Source organism: Salmo salar, chromosome 06 (assembly GCF_965601325.2).
Source record: "Salmo salar chromosome 06, fSalSal1, whole genome shotgun sequence".
NCBI lineage: Eukaryota > Metazoa > Chordata > Actinopteri > Salmoniformes > Salmonidae > Salmo > Salmo salar.
Window position 1 is genome coordinate 80,652,918 of NC_138296.1, and position 18,096 is coordinate 80,671,013.

At 43.4% G+C, this 18,096-nt stretch overlaps 1 protein-coding gene across 7 annotated transcripts in view; it reads left to right on the top strand.

Annotated features, from left to right (window-relative positions):
- Positions 1-7,811, top strand: part of LOC106608134 (serine/threonine-protein phosphatase 2A 56 kDa regulatory subunit gamma isoform) — a 42,318-nt gene extending 34,507 nt beyond the window's left edge. For all 7 annotated transcript variants that reach the window (XR_001329392.3, XM_082977005.1, XM_082977006.1 and 4 more), the window contains one exon: positions 3,331-7,811. Coding sequence is in view for 6 of the 7 variants with exons in the window: in XM_082977005.1 (XP_082833131.1) it covers positions 3,331-3,465 (135 nt within the window). In the remaining variant the exon portion in view is untranslated. The remainder of the gene's footprint in view (positions 1-3,330) is intronic.
- The last annotated feature ends 10,285 nt before the right edge of the window (positions 7,812-18,096 follow it).

Genomic DNA, 18,096 nt, shown 5'->3' on the forward strand with positions numbered 1-18,096 from the left:
GCATTGAATTAGACTGTGTTCATGTGAAGGTCCAGAGCAGTCTCCTGAGCTGTATGCAATGTAGCATCAGAATCTGGTGCTTCCTGTCACACATTGTTGCAGTTTTAACCCTCTACAGTCTAAGCCTGGGTGGGGGGTGTTCTAAGCTAACATTATGGAATTGTTCAAGATGGTCATACCAAGTATCATTTAGCTATTAGGTTTTTAATTTAAAGGCCCCTGAAGGTATAGGGTGATATCGGCGGATGTGGTATTTTGAGACGCCGCCCATGCAAAAAACATATCTCAAGCTTAAACAGTCAGATGTTGATGGGGATTTTTAATTATTATGTTAATTAGATTTCCGCGGGGGTGCAGAAATTGTAGGCTAAGGGTTAACTTCTTACGGCTGAAATCCCGTTAACGGGATCGATATGACAACAGCCAGTAAAAGTGCAGAGCGCCAAATTCAAAACAGCAAAAATCTCATAATTAAAATTCCTCAAACATACAAGTATTATACACCATTTTAAAGATAAGATTCTCATTAATCCAACCGCAGTGTCTGATTTCAAAAAGGCTTTACAGCGAAAGCACACCAAACGATTGTTTGGTCAGCACCTAGTAACAAAAAAAACATACAGCCATTTTCCAGCCAAAGAGAGGAGTTACAAAAAGCAGAAATAGAGATAAAATGAATCACTAACCTTAGATGATCTTCATCAGATGGCACTCATAGGACTTCATGTTACACAATACATGTATGTTTTGTTCGATAAAGTTCATATTTATATCCAAAAATCTCAGTTTACATTGGCGCGTTATGTTCAGTAATGTTTTGCCTCCAAAACCTATGGTGACTTTGCAGAGAGCCACATCAATTTACAGAAATACTCATCATAAACTTTGATAAAATATACAAATGTTATGCACAGAATTAAAGACACACTTCTCCTTAATGCAACCGCTGTGTCAGATTTCAAAAAAGCTTTACAGCGAAAGCGAACTTTGCAATAATCTGAGTACGGTGCTCAGACATCAAAACAATCCATACAGATACCCGCCATTTTGGAGTCAACAGAAGTCACAAATACCATTATAAATATTCACTTACCTTTGATCTTCATCGGAATGCACTCCCAGGAATCCCAGTTCCACAATAAATGTTAGTTTTGTTCGATAAAGTCCATCCTTTTATGTCCAAATACCTCCTTTTTGTCTGTGCGTTCAGTAGAGTAATGCAAATGCACTGTGCTCGCGCTGTAAGTTCAAACAAAAAGTCTAAAAAGTTATATTACAGTTCGTAGAAACATGTCAAACGATGTATAGAATCAATCTTTAGGATGTTTTTATCATTAATATTCCAACCGGACGATTCCTTTGTCTTCAGAAATGAAAAGGAACACGCCTAACTCTCACGGGAGTGCGCGCGATTGAGCTCATGTCATTGTCTCAGTCATCTGATTCCAATGGCTCTTATTCTCTCCCCATTCACAGTAGAAGCATGAAACAATGTTCTAAAGACTGTTGACATCTAGTGGAAGCCTTAAGAAGTGCAAAATGACCCCACAGACACTGTATTACTGGATAGGCAATCACTTGAAAAACTACAAGCCTCAGATTTCCCACTTCCTGGTTGGATTTTTCTCAGGTTTTTGCCTGCCATATGAGTTCTGTTATACTCACAGACGTCATTCAAACAGTTTTAGAAACGTCAGTGTTTTCTATCCAAATCTACTAATAATATGCATATCTTAGCTTCTGGGCCTGAGAAGCAGGCAGTTTACTCTGGGCACCTTCTTCATCCAAGCTACTCAATACTGCCACCCATCCATAAGAAGTTAAGAGGGGTGGAGACAGACGTGTAGGAACAGGAGTAGTGCAGCATGGGTAGGAGTAGAAGTACGCCACTCACAGCCCTCTCCTCACCACCTGCCCAGGCTGTGTCATAAATGGCACCATATCCCCTATACAGTGCACTACTTTCAACAGAGCCCTATGGGCCCTGGTACAAAGTAGTGCACTACATATGGAATAGGGTGCCATTTGGGACGCAATGTAGGTTGTAGAGGAGAGGGACAGGGTCGGGGAGAGGGCTGTGAGTGACGTACTTATCGACAGAATTAGATATCTATAGGCAGGCTCACATTTCTAAGGCAGGGGAGAGCTGACAGTAATGTATACTATAGTGTACACTACATACAGGACTACTAGATGTCTAGGACATGATGGATTGGGCTGAGTTGGGTAAACAATATGAAGCACTGAGTTGAGATCTAGTCAACACATGATAGACCTAGTTTAACGTGCTATTTGAATTGTAGCGGCACTGAGGACTATCAAGGACTAGAGAAGGTTTATTTAGGTTGATGAACTCTCTGGATGTGTAACTGTGCCCCCATCTCTTGGAGAAGAGGATGTGTGATCACTCTGCCTCCATAAGACCAGGCAGTACTTCTAGCAATCAAACAATTGGAGGTCATTCATTATCAAAGGTGGGAGCGAGAAACAAGGATGCACCATAGTGCCCACAAAGCTCATCACTAAGCTAAGGACCCTGGGACTAAACACCTCCCTCTGCAACTGGATCCTGTACTTCCTGATGGTCGCCCCCAGGTGGTAAGGCACACATCTGCCGCGCTGATCATCAACACAGGGGCCCCTCAGGGGTGCATGCTTAGTCCCTTCCTGTTCATCCACAACTGCGTAGTCAAGCATGACTCCAACGCCATCGTTAATCAATCAATCAGATGTATTTATAAAGCCCTTTTTACATCAGCCGATGTCACAAAGTGCTGTACAGAAACCCAGCCTATAAACACAAACAGCAAAAAACCTGTTGTATTCGGCACGTGATAAATCAAATTGGATTTGATTTAGCTACTTAGCTGGGATCCTTAATGGTGAAACATTTACGTCCGTTTGGGATATTACAACAGAAGTTCCTGCTAACAAAGAACCCGTTTTTTTTCCTCTATCACTACATGTGCAATAGAACAGCAGAATAAGTGATGCATCTTTTTTTTCCTAAATTGCACCTCATGTCCACAGCAAAAAAAATAAGTCTCTGGGATGGATAGTCGTGATGCTTCCCCTAACGCAGACTCCAACTTCAACCGTTGGCGACTAAGAGTCCGACGTTTATGCAAATTAGCAGCGGCTTAATAACAATCAGGGAAGGGAGGGTTTAGCTAGCTTGCTTAGACACCGCGCTGAATAGGCTAACAGCCAGCGCAACGTCGTACATGCTATTTGGAGAATACATCCACATAGGGTGATCTCCACGATTCCTTACTACTTTGTAGATTTTGGTTTGACTGGAGTGTAACTGTTCTCCCTCTCCCCCGACAGCTCCAGAGGAACGAGCGTAAGGAGCGTGTGCTGGTCAGGAGGAAGTCTGAGCTGCCTCAGGACATCTCCACCGTTAAGGCCCTAGAGACGCACCGGAGGGCCAATGATATGGTCACACCACACGACGGACACTAAAGACCACACACACGTACAGACAGTCTCTCTCACACACACACACGTACGTACAGACAGTCTCACATACAGTCAGACACCATATACTGACAGACAGACCAGCCCCCAGAGGCCCAGCCCAGAACAGCACAGACATGGTCCAGACCAGAATAGAACAAAACAGAATGGCCTGGCTGAAAGAAGCTGCAGCTCAGACAACTCCACCAGTCCAACTCTGAATTGTTCCCCAGTTCGCTCCAGCCCTGCCCAGAGATGTCAATGGCACAGGACTGTATGGCATAACCACCAAACATGACATTGTTCCCCTCGCCCTCCCTCCCTCTCTCTGTCTTGTAAAAGCAGTGCTGTCCCCTTCTGTTCATTTTTCTCAGGTCTTCTGTTATTGTTTTAATTTGTTGGTTTCTTTCTGTTTTTCTCATCCTCATTCTAGATGTCATGTGCACTGACAATAGGACTGGCAGACAGACATGTATTATAGATGTATACTGTACGTAATGGGTGAAGGAGGAAGCAGTTTAGTCTCTCTCGCTCTCAGCATGGAGAGGAAAGCACAGTCCTTCTCTCTCATGTTTATTCTTTGTTGCCTAGTTACTGCTGCTATTGCCATAAGCGTAATCTTTCTCTTGTGTTCTGCTAGGATTGATTTGATGGGAGGGGAATTATTGGGGACCGTCAAGAGACGTAATAAAGTTGTGGCTCTAAATGTGCTGGCCTGAGTGAAAGGGGGGTTCTTCTGTCCACTGGATATCAGCTGGTCTGTACAGACCTAGTTTGGTGCCAACCTCACTCTTGCTTTTTTTAAACTTATCCACCCGTTCTTAGCTGTATGATATTGTAGGCAATAAGTTGGCCCAGTTTGCAGTGTGTTTGGTTGGTTCGAACAATGGTTAACGGTTTTCTAAGACTGAGGGCACAGCACATCAATTGTTTTCTGGATCCATTGCAGTTTACTGTCCATGTGAACACGTCACTCCCATTCCCTGTCGGTCTGTTTTTGTCTTCATTCATAATCAGTATTGATCAAGACATCCAAGTCATGTCATGTTAGTGTTGTGAAAGCTGAGGTCCGTGTTCTAGTTCAGTGTTTCCAGCCTCCCATTGAGCTGTAGTGTGGGAGGAGCTGTACTGGGCTACACAGAGGAATACCTGCTCCCCACTGTTTTCTACTCTTCATAACCAAGACCCCTCTCTTTCTGATGTTGCTTTTATATGTTGGTAAGTAGTAACCTAGTTCAGTCATATAAAGATCATTCTGTCTGTAGTCAGTCAGTATTCATCACAAGCCTTTCCTTTCATAGTGCCTTTAATGTACAAGCGGCTAAACTGAGTAGAATAGCAGTGTTATGTGAATGCAGAACCATCTTCAATTTAGCATTAGCTTCCCAACAGACCAGAGACGCACGTTGAAACACAATGGCACACACACCCACCCACAGAGTATTTAGTATGTGTTTAGGGCAATGTTTAGTGTAAAACGCATTCGAGCTGTTTTTGTTAAATCTACAAAGCAGGTCAATGATTGTGGTCAAGCTAGAGAGGAGTGGGTAATCCCCAAAGACTTAACATAGAAGCACTTCCTGATAAAACTTGAAGAATAAAAACCCAAGATCCAAAATGAATTAATCATTCGTGCTGTTTGGTCTGTTTAGTTACGTCAGTTCCTCTGTGTGCCTGATGAAAAATGTGTAGAGAAGGATGCTTCTCATTCAACCTGATTTTATTACCCCTCGCCCTGTTCCATTTAGGATGTCCCCCCCCCAAATGGCACCTTATTTCCCTAGAGCCCTATGGACCGTGATCGAAAGAAGTGCGCTATATAGGAAATAGTGTGCCATTTAAGATGCAGACAGAGTATTTTGATGTGATACAACACCATTGTTTGAGTCCCCAGACAGACATGCACTCTGGCTGTATCCCTGTAGAGAAGCTCTGTGTGTGTGAGACACTACTTCTGGATGTGTGCAGGGTCTTTTCCATTGCCTGCAAAAACTCTGTTCAGATTGAATGTGCAAATTGTAAATATACTACTATTACTATCACGATGTTTCGCTGTCTCTTTCTAGATTATTTTCTTTGTCTTAAAGAATAACATTCACCATAAATTTATGCCACCCCCCCTCCCCAACTATTTTGCTGTAAAATTACTAAAAGGAGGTATAGAGTGCTTTTATAGCTGGCACAAACAAAACTGGATGGCACCAGGGTTTGGGTCAATTTAGGAAGTCATCTGAAATACAAATTTTCCTCATTGCTTCACAGAGGAGAATTGTAATTTCAGTTGACTGAATGTGAATGGATCCCTGGCTGTTCCCAGTGTTCTGAGAGCAGAGAGGACTCTGTTGGTGACTGTTGTTCTTCATCAAATTGCTTTAATATTGTAGCCTCTGTGGCGCACTCTATTTTACATAGTGCATTTGGAAAGTATTCAGACCCCTTGACTTTTTCCACATTTTGTTACGTTACAGCCTAATTCTAAAATGTATTAAGTTGTTTTTCCCCTTATCGATCTACTCACAATACCCCATAATGACAAAGCAGAAACAGTTTTTTAGACAAAAAAGGCTATCACATTTACGTAAGTATTCAGACCCTTTACTCAGTACTTTGTTGAAGCACCTTTAGCAGTGATTACAGCCTTCAGTCTCCTTGGGTATGACGCTACCAGCCTGGCACACCTGTATTTGGGGAGGTTCTCCCGTTCCTCTCTGCAGATCCTCTCAAGCTCTGTCAGGTTGGATGGGGAGCGTTGCTGCACAGCTATTTTCAGGTCTCCCCAGAGATGTTCGATTGGGTTCAAGTCCGAGCTCTGGTTGGGCCATTCAAGGTCATTGAGACTTGTCCCGAAGCCACTCCTGCATTGTCTTGGCTGTGTGCATAGGGTCGTTGTCCTGCTGGAATGTGAACCTTCGCCCCAGTCTGAGGTCCTGAGCGCTCTGGAACAGGTTTTCATCAATGATCTCTCTGCTTCTCTGTTCATTTTGCCTCAATCCTGACTAGTCTCCCAGTCCCTGCCACTGAAAAACATCCCCACAGCATGATGCTGCCACCATACTTCCATGTAGGGATGGTGCCAGGTTTTCTCCAGACGCTTGGTATTCCGGCCAAAGAGGTTGATCTTTGGTTCATCAGAGCAGAGAATCTTGTTTCTCATGGTCTGAGAGTCTTTAGGTGCTTTATGGCAAACTCCAAGTGGGCTGTCATGTGCCTTTTTACTGAGGAGTGGCTTTCTTCTGGCAACTCTACTGTAAAGTTCTGATTGGTGGAGTGCTGCAGAGATGGTTGCTCTGGAGCTCTGTCAGTGACCATCGGATTCTTGGTCACATCCCTGACCAAGGCCCTTCTCCCCAGATTGCCGAGTGGCCAGCTCTAGGAAGAGTCTTGGTGGTTCCAAACTTCCTCTATTTAAGAATGGAGGCCACTGTGTTCTTGGGGACCTTCAATGCTGCAGAAATGTTTTGGTACCCTTCCCCAGATCTGTGTCTGAACACAATCCTGTCTCGGCGCTCTACGGACAATTGCTTCAACCTCATGGCTTGGTTTTTGCTCTGACATGCACTGTAAACTGTGGGACCTTATATAGACAGGTGTGTGTGTGTGCCTTTCCAAATCATGTCCAATCATGTGAATTTACCACAGGTGGACTCCAATCAAGTTGTAGAAACAACTCAAGGATGATCAATAGAAACAGGATGCACCTGAGCTAATTTTTTTCTCATAGCAAAGGGTCTGAATACTTATGTAAATAAGGTATTTCTGTTTTTATAAATTAGTAAACATTTCTAAACGATTTTCGCTTTGTCATTATGGGGTTCTGTGTAGATTGCTCAGGATTTTTTTTTAATCCATTTTAGAATAAGGCTAATGTAACAATGTGGAAAAGTCAAGAGTTCTGAATACTTTGCGAAGGCACTGTATGGTTTTGTTTATTTTGAAAATAATGATTCTGCAAGTGTCTTTTGGTATGCACACTGTATGATAATTGGCCTCATCTAATATTGTACATATAATGTACTTTTATTTTGTTATAGCTACTACATGGTAGATGTAATATTTTGTACAGAAAACAAAGGTTATTAGCTACCACGGTTGGGATGTGGCACAGGCGTCAACACAACATGTGGCCTATATGCATTTAGAACAGTTTTGAATTTGGATTCTACTATTTTTTTATCGATTTGTAAACCAAGACTTTCTTTGTTTCAGCATTTTAAAAGTATGTGATTAGTTCCTACATACATCAGCATTATGTGTGTGCTTTTATCCGAAATCTCCAGTGGTGTACATCTATCTAGCTGTATATGGTAAATAAAGAGAAAATGTGAGTTTTTATATTTTCATCCTAGAACAGGCATAGAGTGCTTTCGTGATTTGCCGCCTAATTCCTCCTTCATTACCCTTGGAAGCCTGTGTGACGATTTGGAAGGATGGCCATGTGAGACTACTCCTTGACGAACTACATCCCCATCCTTATTTAGTTCTGTATCCATGGACACGGATGACCACTTATCAAGGTTTCCAACTTCTCTCCATCACTCAGACTCTGGAGATTGCCTGACTAGCCTATTATATCTCACACAACACATCACCCCAGAGAGAATATGTACATCTAGAAGCTTATTTTTGAATCCTTAATACAGTAAAAGGCATACACTGACTCATACCCGAAAACATTTTATAGTGGTGCTGTCTATCGGAGAGTAAACTATAAAAATACAATTGTGCACTAATTATGCTCCCGAACATTTAAGTGACTTCCTTTTGATGCTTTATGCAAACAATACCGATTACATTAACACCTGAGCTGTTTTATTGACTGTTCCAATATCTAGAATACAATTTACAACGAACCTATGGTTAAGTCTGCAGGTATAATGCATACTTTTTTTTATGGATAAAAATGGGGTTTAGGTGGTGGGTTACCAAATTTAACTGTTTTAAGGCAAATTTCTTGCAATTCTACACATTTGGCCTTTTGGTGGAAATAAAATGTTGCATTTTTAAAGCAATTTTTCCCCCTTCAATTCTACACATTTGGACATGGCTTATGCTATCTGTGACTAAAACTAAATCAATGGGGCCCACATGCCATGACACAAATACTCCTGAATAGCTAAGTTTCCATCCAATTGGCGACAGATATTAACATTAATATTCTAAAATATACATTTTTTTTTAAAAGCGCATTTTCCCACCAGATAAAAGGCTGTGTGATGACATAGTGCACATAAAAATAACTTTTTCGGTTAAATTCTCATTTACCTAATAAACTGCATGCTTTCCTGACGAGTCGTAGTGGGAGGACCACAAGTCATCGGGTGACTCCAAGTTTACTTCGATATGATGGTTATATCAATATTTGCACATAAAAGCGTTTCCACTGACATTTCTCACCTAATTAATTTTACCGACACAAATATTCCACCTTGTCGAGCGTATTTAGTTTTGTCGACATTTGAAAAGTTTAACGAAAAATGTAATTTTTCCACCAGGCCTGTCATGATTTCTTTTTTATCCCACATGTATTTTTGACAGCAGCATATCATCCTGCATCCCACTGCTGGTTTACCTCTGAAGCTAAGCAGGGTTGGTCGTGGTCCCTCCCTGGATGGAAGTGGTGTTGGACAACCAGTAGGAGGCAGTCTTTCCTCTGGTCTAAAATAAAATATCCCAATGCCGCAGGGTAGTGATTGGGAACATTGCCCTGTGTAGGGAATATTAAACGGGTGTCCTGACTCTGTGGTCACTAAAGATCCCATGGCACTTATTGTAAGAGTAGTGGTGTTAACCCTGGTGTCCTGGCTAAATTCCCAATCTGGCCCTCATACCATCATGGCCACCTAATCATCCCCAGCTTCCAATTTGCTCATTAATTTCCCCAGGTTGTTGCTGTAAAATACAAGAAGTACTTTATTCTCTTAAGGTTGGATGGAAACCTGTTTTAATGCCTATTTTTGTACATTTTAGATTCTCCCTGGCTGTAGCTTTTATTTTGATAATTGTTAGTTTTCAAAGATGACCTTACAACTTAAAACAAAAATCAGATATGTAGAAAATATTAAGTTTACATTGATAACATTTTCTCATCCTGAAAATAATTTTATAAAAAGGAAAAAATAAAGCAATTTAATAGTTTGAAATGGGCTTCCCGGAAAGAAAAGAGTTAGGTAGAACGCCCAATAAACCTGATGATGCAGTCATAATGCATTGTAGGACTTTATGAGCATTATGTTATGTCTCATTGTCATGCATACTGGTGTGCTAATGAGTATATTGGAACTTTGGTTGCCTGTCTTTAAAAAAAAAAAAAAAAATGAATTACACCAACTATGATGTCCGAAAGGAAGGAAGCAACAAGCATTTTCCAAGCATTGAAACCGGGGCCCAGTATCAACCTCTGACTAGAGCATCCTATTGTAACAGTCTACTACCATCTTGTGGTTTCAAATTGTCACTTTATTCACACAGCACCAGAAATCAAATGTAAGGAATCTTTGGATCATAGTGAACCAGTGACATTCTGAAGAGATTTTCTAGACGAGGCTAGTTGCGTAAAACGGATGAAATGGAGCAGATGGGGGCTTGTCATTGCTTAGAAACACTACTCATTTTAGTTTGCCTGTTGCGTAAATGGGACAGCCAACTGAATGGGTGCTTAGTTTACACATTTGAACCAGACCAGGGTCAAATTCATATGTCAAATATTCCAATGTTGAGATTAGTCCAGAGTCTGTTCACTGACACAATGGGGAATACTTATCTTCAAATACATTTATTTGTCACATGCGCCGAATACAACAGGTGTAGAACTTACTGTAAATGCTTACTTACAAGACCTTAACCAACGATGCAGTTTGAAGAAAATCGAGTTAAGAAAATATTTACAAAATAAAGTAAAAAATTAAAATACATAAATTAATAAATAAATAACAAAAATATACAGGGGCCACTGGTACCGAGTCAATGTGCGTGGGTACAGGTTTGTTGAGGTTATTTGTACGTGTAGCTAGGGATAGAGTGACTGTGCATAGATGATAAACAGTGAGTAGCAGCAGTGTAGAAACACAGAGGGGGTGTATATGTAAATAGTCCGGGTGGCCATTTGATTCATTGTTCAGCAGTCTTACGGCTTGGGGGTAGAAGCTGTTAAGGAGCCTTTTGGACCTAGACTTGGCGCTCTGGTACCTCTTATCGTGCGGTAGCAGAGAGAACAGTCTATGACTTGGGTGACTGGAGACTTTGATAATTATTTGGCCTTCCTCTGACACTGCCTAGTATATAGGTCTTGGATGGCAGGAAGCTTGGCCCCAGTGATGTACTGGGCCGTACGCACTAACCACTGTAGTGCCTTGTGGTCGGATGCTGAGCAGTTGCCATACCAGGTGGTGATGCAACCGGTCCGGATGTTCTCGATTCTGCAGCTGTAGAACTTTTTGTGGATTTGGGGACCCATGACAAATCTTTTCACTCTCCTGAGGGGGAACAGTTTTGTTGTGCCCTCTTCAGAACTGTCTTGGTGTGTTTGGACGATGATGTGGACACCAAGGAACTTGAAGCTCTTGACCTGCTCCGCTACAGCCCTGTCGATGTGACTGGGGCCGTATTTGGCCCTCCTTTTCCTTATAGTCCACGATCATCTCCTTTTGTTTTGCTCACGTTGAGGGAGAGGTTGTTGGCCAGGTCTCTGACCTCCTCCCTATAGGCTGTCATCGTCGGTGATCAGGCCTACCACTGTTGTCGTCAGCAAACTTAATGATGGTGTTAATCGTGCTTGGCCACGCAGTCGTGGATGAACAGGGAGTACAGGAGGTGACTAAGCTCGCACCCCTGAGGGGCACCTGTGTTGATGATCAACGTGGCAGATGTGTTGTTGCCTACCGTTACCACCTGGGGGCGACCCGTCAGAAAGTCCATGATCCAGTTGCAAAGGTAGGTGTTTAGTCCGTGTCCTTAGCTTTGTGATGAGCTTTGTGGGCACTATGGTGTTGAGCTGTAGTCGATGAACAGCATTCTCACATAGGTGTTCCTTTTGTCTAGTTGGGAAAGGGCAGTATGGAGTGCAACAGAGATTGTGTCTGTGATCTGTTGGGGTGTTATGCGAATTGGAGTGGGTCCAAGGTTTCTGGGATAATGATGTGAGCCATGCCCAGCCTTTCAAAGCACTTCATGGCTACAGACGTGAGTGCTACAGGGCGGTAGTCATTTAGGCAGGTTACCTTCGCTTTCTTGGGCACAGGGACTATGATGGTCTGCTTGAAACATGTTGGTGTTACAGACTCGGTCAGGGAGAGGTTGAAAATGTCAGTGATGTTTTGCATATCCCAACTCCACCTGAGACACCAATATGGACAGCAATCAGGACAAAAAATGTACCCCGACATTTGCTTTAGGGAGCGGTAAATTGGTGGCTGCAATTGAGCGATAAGCTATATGGGTGATTTTAGCATGTATTGATGGTTTAGCGACAGATTACCTTGTGTTTGAACTTCGAACACTGGCCAATGCTTGTTAAAATAGGCCAGTGTTGTCTACAAGCTTGATTGGATTGAATTCTGGCCTATTTCATGTTGGGTTATGTTATATACAGTATGTTAGATATGTGATCCAACAGAAGACATTAAGAGGAAATTCTAATCAAATATGAAGCTTAATTTTGCAGGAAGGCCTTGTGCAGGCCCAGAGTTTCTCTTTTGAAACAAACCTCACAGGCTACCTCCCAATATCCATAGCATACCAAGTCTTAATGTATGCCAAATACATGACCTCTTAAATTGTGTTCTAGTGCATTGTCTTACATCAGATTCTGCCTGCACTGAGGGATGAACCTCACGCATGAGTGACGCCACCTGACAATGATTCTAGTGTGGATATTGGACCAGAGCCTCACAGTACCAAGTCATAACCTTTGAGGCCAAACCTTTAACTTTATTAGTTGTTATCTACCAATATAGGCTCCCTGGGCCATATCCCAATTGGCATCATATTCCCTATGTAGTGCACTGTCTTTGACCAGGGTCCATAGGGCTCTGGTTAAAAGCAGTGCACTATATAGGGAATTCGATGCCATTTGGGACGTACCCGTAGATGAGGTAAGTGTAATTCTGGGCTGTGCTGTCTAGATGGTGGTGTAGTGGGGCAATTGGCCAAACAGTGCCAGCCCCTGACTGTTAATTGGTTGTTCCAGGGTCATGCAGTTCTCCAGCGACTTAGAGAGCAGACGGGGCTGACTGTCGCTTGGCGGCTGCCCCTCCTAGGCACACCCTTCTGTGTCTAGTACCCCTGCTGAGCCCTGCTCTGGTCCCACACCATCATCCATCCAACAGACCGACACGCTCAGCCGCTCAGGGAATCATGTCTATAATGAATATGCTCACTCAACGCCATGATCCTTATCAGGATGATAATGATTATTGTGATGATGATGATGATAATACATGCAGTAATTCTTAATTTCATGATAACCTGGTTAGAATATACTTCCATATTGTGTTGTGATAGACAGTGTGGATCACTCCCAGTTAGAACAACATTAGCCACAGGCTAACCTCAGTCTGTGTCATAATCATTCCTTTATGTAAGTGAAAAGAGTGTCCACATTTCACCCTTTGGAGGTGTTTATTAAAAACAAATAATTAGCTTTATCGACACTGCTTGCCATTTATCCCAAAACAAATGTTCTTTTTGAGGAATCTGAGACGTAGAAAATACGTCAATGGTTAGTTGTCTAAATGAGTATTTTTTTTTCTCTCTCTCCCCCTCCTGTGGTTACCCTCCCTCTTTCCTCTCTCGCTCGTTCTAGCTTTCTGTTTCTCAGATGAGGTCATTGAGTTCGTTTAATGTTTATGCGAACAGCCAAAGTGCCTTGCTTTGTGTAGGCTACCAGAGAGTTTTATAGAGGATATACTAGTTGTGTGCCTGTTGTCCTGCAAATCCCCTCCATCTCCAGTGTTAAATCTAGCTGCTGCGCCGCTACCCGATGTCTCTGTATCCAAAAACATCTTGTCACGACAGGATGGTGTCAGGTACTATTGCCATGGAAACATGGCTCGGAACTTTTAAGGGACCCCATTGAGATTGCGTCCAATCATATTTTAGGAAACACATTCAACAATGTTTGTGTGTGTGTTCATCCCCACCTCTACATGACTCAGCACCCCTCTCCAGCAGTTTGTGGATGAACTGGAGTCGGAGGGAAGACGGAGGGGTCAGCTACCCAGGAAAGAGCTACTGAGGACCAGGAAACTGACTCACACTGCCCTGGGGGTCTGGAGCAGCTTGGATGTGACTCCCTCTCTTTTAATTTCTGTCTTTGTCTCTCTCTCTCTCTCTCTTCATGTACCGGTCTCTATCCATCTCTCTCTCTCTCTGTATTTCTCTCTTGCACAAACACTCTCTCCCTACCTGTAACCTTCCCACCTCTCTCTCCCTACCTGTATTTCTCTTTTGCACAAACTCTCTCCCTACCTGTTTCCTTCCCGCCTCTCTCTCTTGTAGTACCAGAACTCAGTATAGAAGCAGCGTGTGATTCCATCATAAAGAGATCAGGCCCTCTGCTGTGCTGCTTCGTAGAGAGGGATACGTTTGTTTTCCCTGACCTATTTTCTTTCTGTTCCCTTAGTCATGGGACCATGCAACTCACTCACCACCAAAACAGCTCTCTCTGTGGTCAGCAGACTGACTGGAGTGGTGTGGCAGCAGGCAGGGCCAGGGAGGGTGAGAGGCAGACAGACAGACGGGAGGAGAGGGGGAGGAAGAGGGGGATGGAGAAAGAGAGTGAGAAGGAGAGAAAGTGGGAGAGTGAGGAAAGGAGAGCGAGGGAGAGGTGTGCAGTTATGACACTGATCAAGGTAGCGCGAATCGATCTACCTGGAGAGGGAGAGAAAAACAGGGAAAAGGATGGCGAAAAAAAGAGGTCGAGCAAAAGAAAGATATGAAGAGAGGGGAAAGAGCGAGTGTGTGAATGAGTGGCTTTAAGCGACATACCTAGTTTGGGATACTCTACATCACCCTGTGCTGTTCTTCTACTTTAATAATTAACCACATTTGTCAGAGAACATAAGTTAGCCGGAAAAGTATTTACTGGTGCAGGAGCAAGGGCCTGTGCTTCACTCAGCTCAGAGGTTATGTAGGCTCCATTCTTCATTAAAGCACACTTCAAGTTAAATTGACCCTGAGCAGGGGGGAGAGGGAAACAGAAATGAAGTAAGGGAGGGGGGAAAGAGAGAGGAGGAAGATAAACAAACAAGTAGGGAGGTAAAGAGAGAGATGGTGATAGAACAACAGACATGGACAAAAACCGAACAAAAGAGAGCAGGAGAGTGCCCAGCATTGACTAAGTGGCGTCTACAGAGCGGGTGGAGTCGAGCCAATGTCCCTTTCTCACCCTGTCCAAGGGGCACAATAAGACAAAAACCTTGAGACTGGCTGGCTGTTTTTACCCTGTCTGCTTTTGGTCCAGCCTAGAACCATAACACAAGATGTCTGCTGAAGATACTGGAGTCTGTCACACTTTACCAAAGCTTCTTTGTCTCCATGTTGAATAAAATAGGCTGTACATTCAGAAACAGGCTTCAAAGGGTTATTGAGACTCAGACATCAGTAGCCTACTGTATTTCAGTTAACTATGCCTTTAACAAATAAATGCATTAAACAGAAACAAACATTTCTGTCAGCTACGGTATGCATTTAGCACAAGGGGGGGCAAAGTACAGCTCATGGGCCGTATCCGGCCCACAAGGCACTTCAAATCCAGCCAGCGAGAAAACATTTTCTCTCCTTTTTTTCTCCCCAATTTCGTGGTGTCCAATTGGTAGTTAGTCTTGTTCCATCGCTGCAACTCCCGTACGGACTCAGGAGAGGTGAAAGCCAAGAGCTGTGCATCCTCTGAAAGATGACCCAGCCATGCCGCACTGCTTCTTGACACAATGCCTGCTTAACCCGGAAGCCAGCCGCACCAATGTGTCGGAGGAAACACAGTACACCTGGCGACCGTGTCAGCGTACATGCACCCGGCCCGCCACAGGAGTCGCTAGAGCATGATGGGACAAGGAAGTCTCGGCCTGCCAAACCCTCTCCTAACTTGGACGATGCTGGGCCAATTGTGCGCCGCCTCATGGGTCTCCCAGTCACGGCCAGCTGTGACACAGCCTGGGATCGCGGTGCAGTGCATTAGACCGCTGCGCCACTTGGGAGGCCCCCGCAAATTTGATTTTAACAAACAATTGGTCCCCAAAAAAATGCTTCCCTCTGTTGAATTTCAAAATCCCCATGTGGCCTCGAGCCAAAATGTTTGCCCACCCCTGATTTTAGTATCTTAGAGGTTGTAGTTACTCCTAACAGGTTTTTACCAGATAAAGACATAGAGCTGGTGTTAGGGATGTTCTGTCCTGGAGAGAGGGTTACATAGCTACTAATCGGCCACACAAGGAAAGGACAATGGATGGAAAGCAGACAGATGGGGATTGGAGTCGCTGGCACAGTTAACTGGTTTGTCAATCTGCCGTTAGGTGTTTGGATGTACTCTTTGAACTCAGAGTTCAGCCTAGACATAAAGCTGCCCGTGATAGGCTGGACTTTTTGCACCTTGCCTTTTCCCTTCAGAAAGAGTGCCACTTGGCCCTGAGAAGAAAAACGACGGCTCAACAATGTTCTAGTCTAGTTCTTGAAAATAGGATGGATAATTTCCTCCTAATTTCCTTGGAAATGTTCACTGGGAAATGTTTATTGATCCGAGCCGACTGGGTGAACGAATGCCGTGGCATCTTGGCTGCCTAATTTTGTTAACTCCCTAACTATCGAAGAAAGGAAGAGATACTACAGAAATGTATTACAACAGGCTCATTGTCTATAACTGCTCTGTGACTTTGTACATTGTAATTACAAAGTAATAGGGCATAGCTTTGACGAAGTACAGTTTAGTGACCACCCACTGGGAAAAAAACTGGTTGAATCAGAATTGTGTCCATGTAATTTCAACCCAAAAAAATCTGTGTTGACGTTGAATCAATGTGGAAAACTGATCAGATTTGCAAAAAGTCATCAACGTAAGGGCATTCTGTCTTTTTCCCCCAAAGACATGGTGAAATGTTGTCAACTCAACCAAATAGTTCAACATCTGGTTTTGATTTATAACGTCTGTGCCCAGTGGGTATGTTGTTTTTAATTGGAACCCTCTTGCTTCTTAATAGAAGATGCAACTTCCAGGAATTCTGCTATCTTGATTGGCTCTTATGTGTCTTCCAGGGGCAGAGAGCACTTCTGTGATTGGTGGATATTTTCTGGCTCTTGCCCAGGAACCATTTTATAGATTGATTTCGATGTCCACCTTTGCCCCATTATGAGATTTCACAGTGTGTTCAGTGTTAGGACACCCCGATTTCCCAGGAAATAGATGCCCTTAGGATACTATAGACATTGGCCCTGTTCTGATATCTACACTAACATACCACTTAGAATGAAGGTATGTCTTGGGCATTTCTAAATGATATGATAGTGTGGATATTGGAACCTAGCCATGGTTGCTACACTCTTTGAAAAAAAGGTGCTACTAGGACCATAAAGGGTTCTGCAATTGTCCCCCATAGGAGAACCATTTGATGAACCTTTTTGGTTCCAGGTAAAACCCTTTAGGGTTTCATGCCGAACCCTTTTTTCAGAGGGTTTTACATGGAACCCAAAAGGGTTCTACCTGGAACTAAATAGGGTTCTCCTATGGGGACAGACGAGGAACCCTTTTTTCTAAAAGTGTAGGAGAAGAAAATATGGATAAATATGATATATTTGGAAGACTAGGGGCAGACAGTGTTAGATGAGCAATCAGTCCAGGCGAGCTAAGAGTTAGCAACCAAGATCCAATTGCCTGAAGAGGAGAGAGGAGGGGAGGAGAGCTGTATTTTGTGCTGGAGAGGGAGCTTGGAGGGTGGGGGGAGGATGTATAAAACTGGGGTGCTGAGAGTTCGTCTGAGGTAAGGCGAGGTGAGAGGACGAGCGCCGCCGTGATCTCAGTTCAGTTGATAGGGACAGGCAGGGCTGTGTGTGTGTGTCAAGGGGATAAAGCTGTGTCGGTCTCCTACGCAGTAATCCAATCAACAGGGAAGCTGGGACGGATGACTGTCAGGATACCACAGAGTTACACCAGGACACATTCCCGCTGTCACCGTCTGAAGCAACACACACACACACACACACACACACACACACAGAGGGACTATGCTATTGTTTACCAGAGTCAAATGGGAACAACAACACCCTCTCTGCGTGAGAGTCTAATGGATAGGTTATTGTGTGTCTGGCTGCAGCTGCAGCTGTACTGTATTTGGGCCAAAGGTACATTCAGACCACACTGGAAAACCACAGGTAGCCAAGACCACACTGCCTACTCCTGTTCCTGACTGTCAATCTTACCCTGCCAGTGCGTGTGTGTGCGTCCAGGCTTTTTGTTTCTTCAGCCAAGCTGTAACACAGGGATTCTACTAATCAAAGCCTTCATTAGAGAATATGATTAGTTGATTTGTAGAATCAGGTATGTTTCTGCTTGGATGGAGCATTTCTACATTTGAGTAAGAAGAATGATGTGTATTTAAAACAGCCAAATACACCAGATCAAAGGTGCATTGACAAATATATTTCTGACATGAT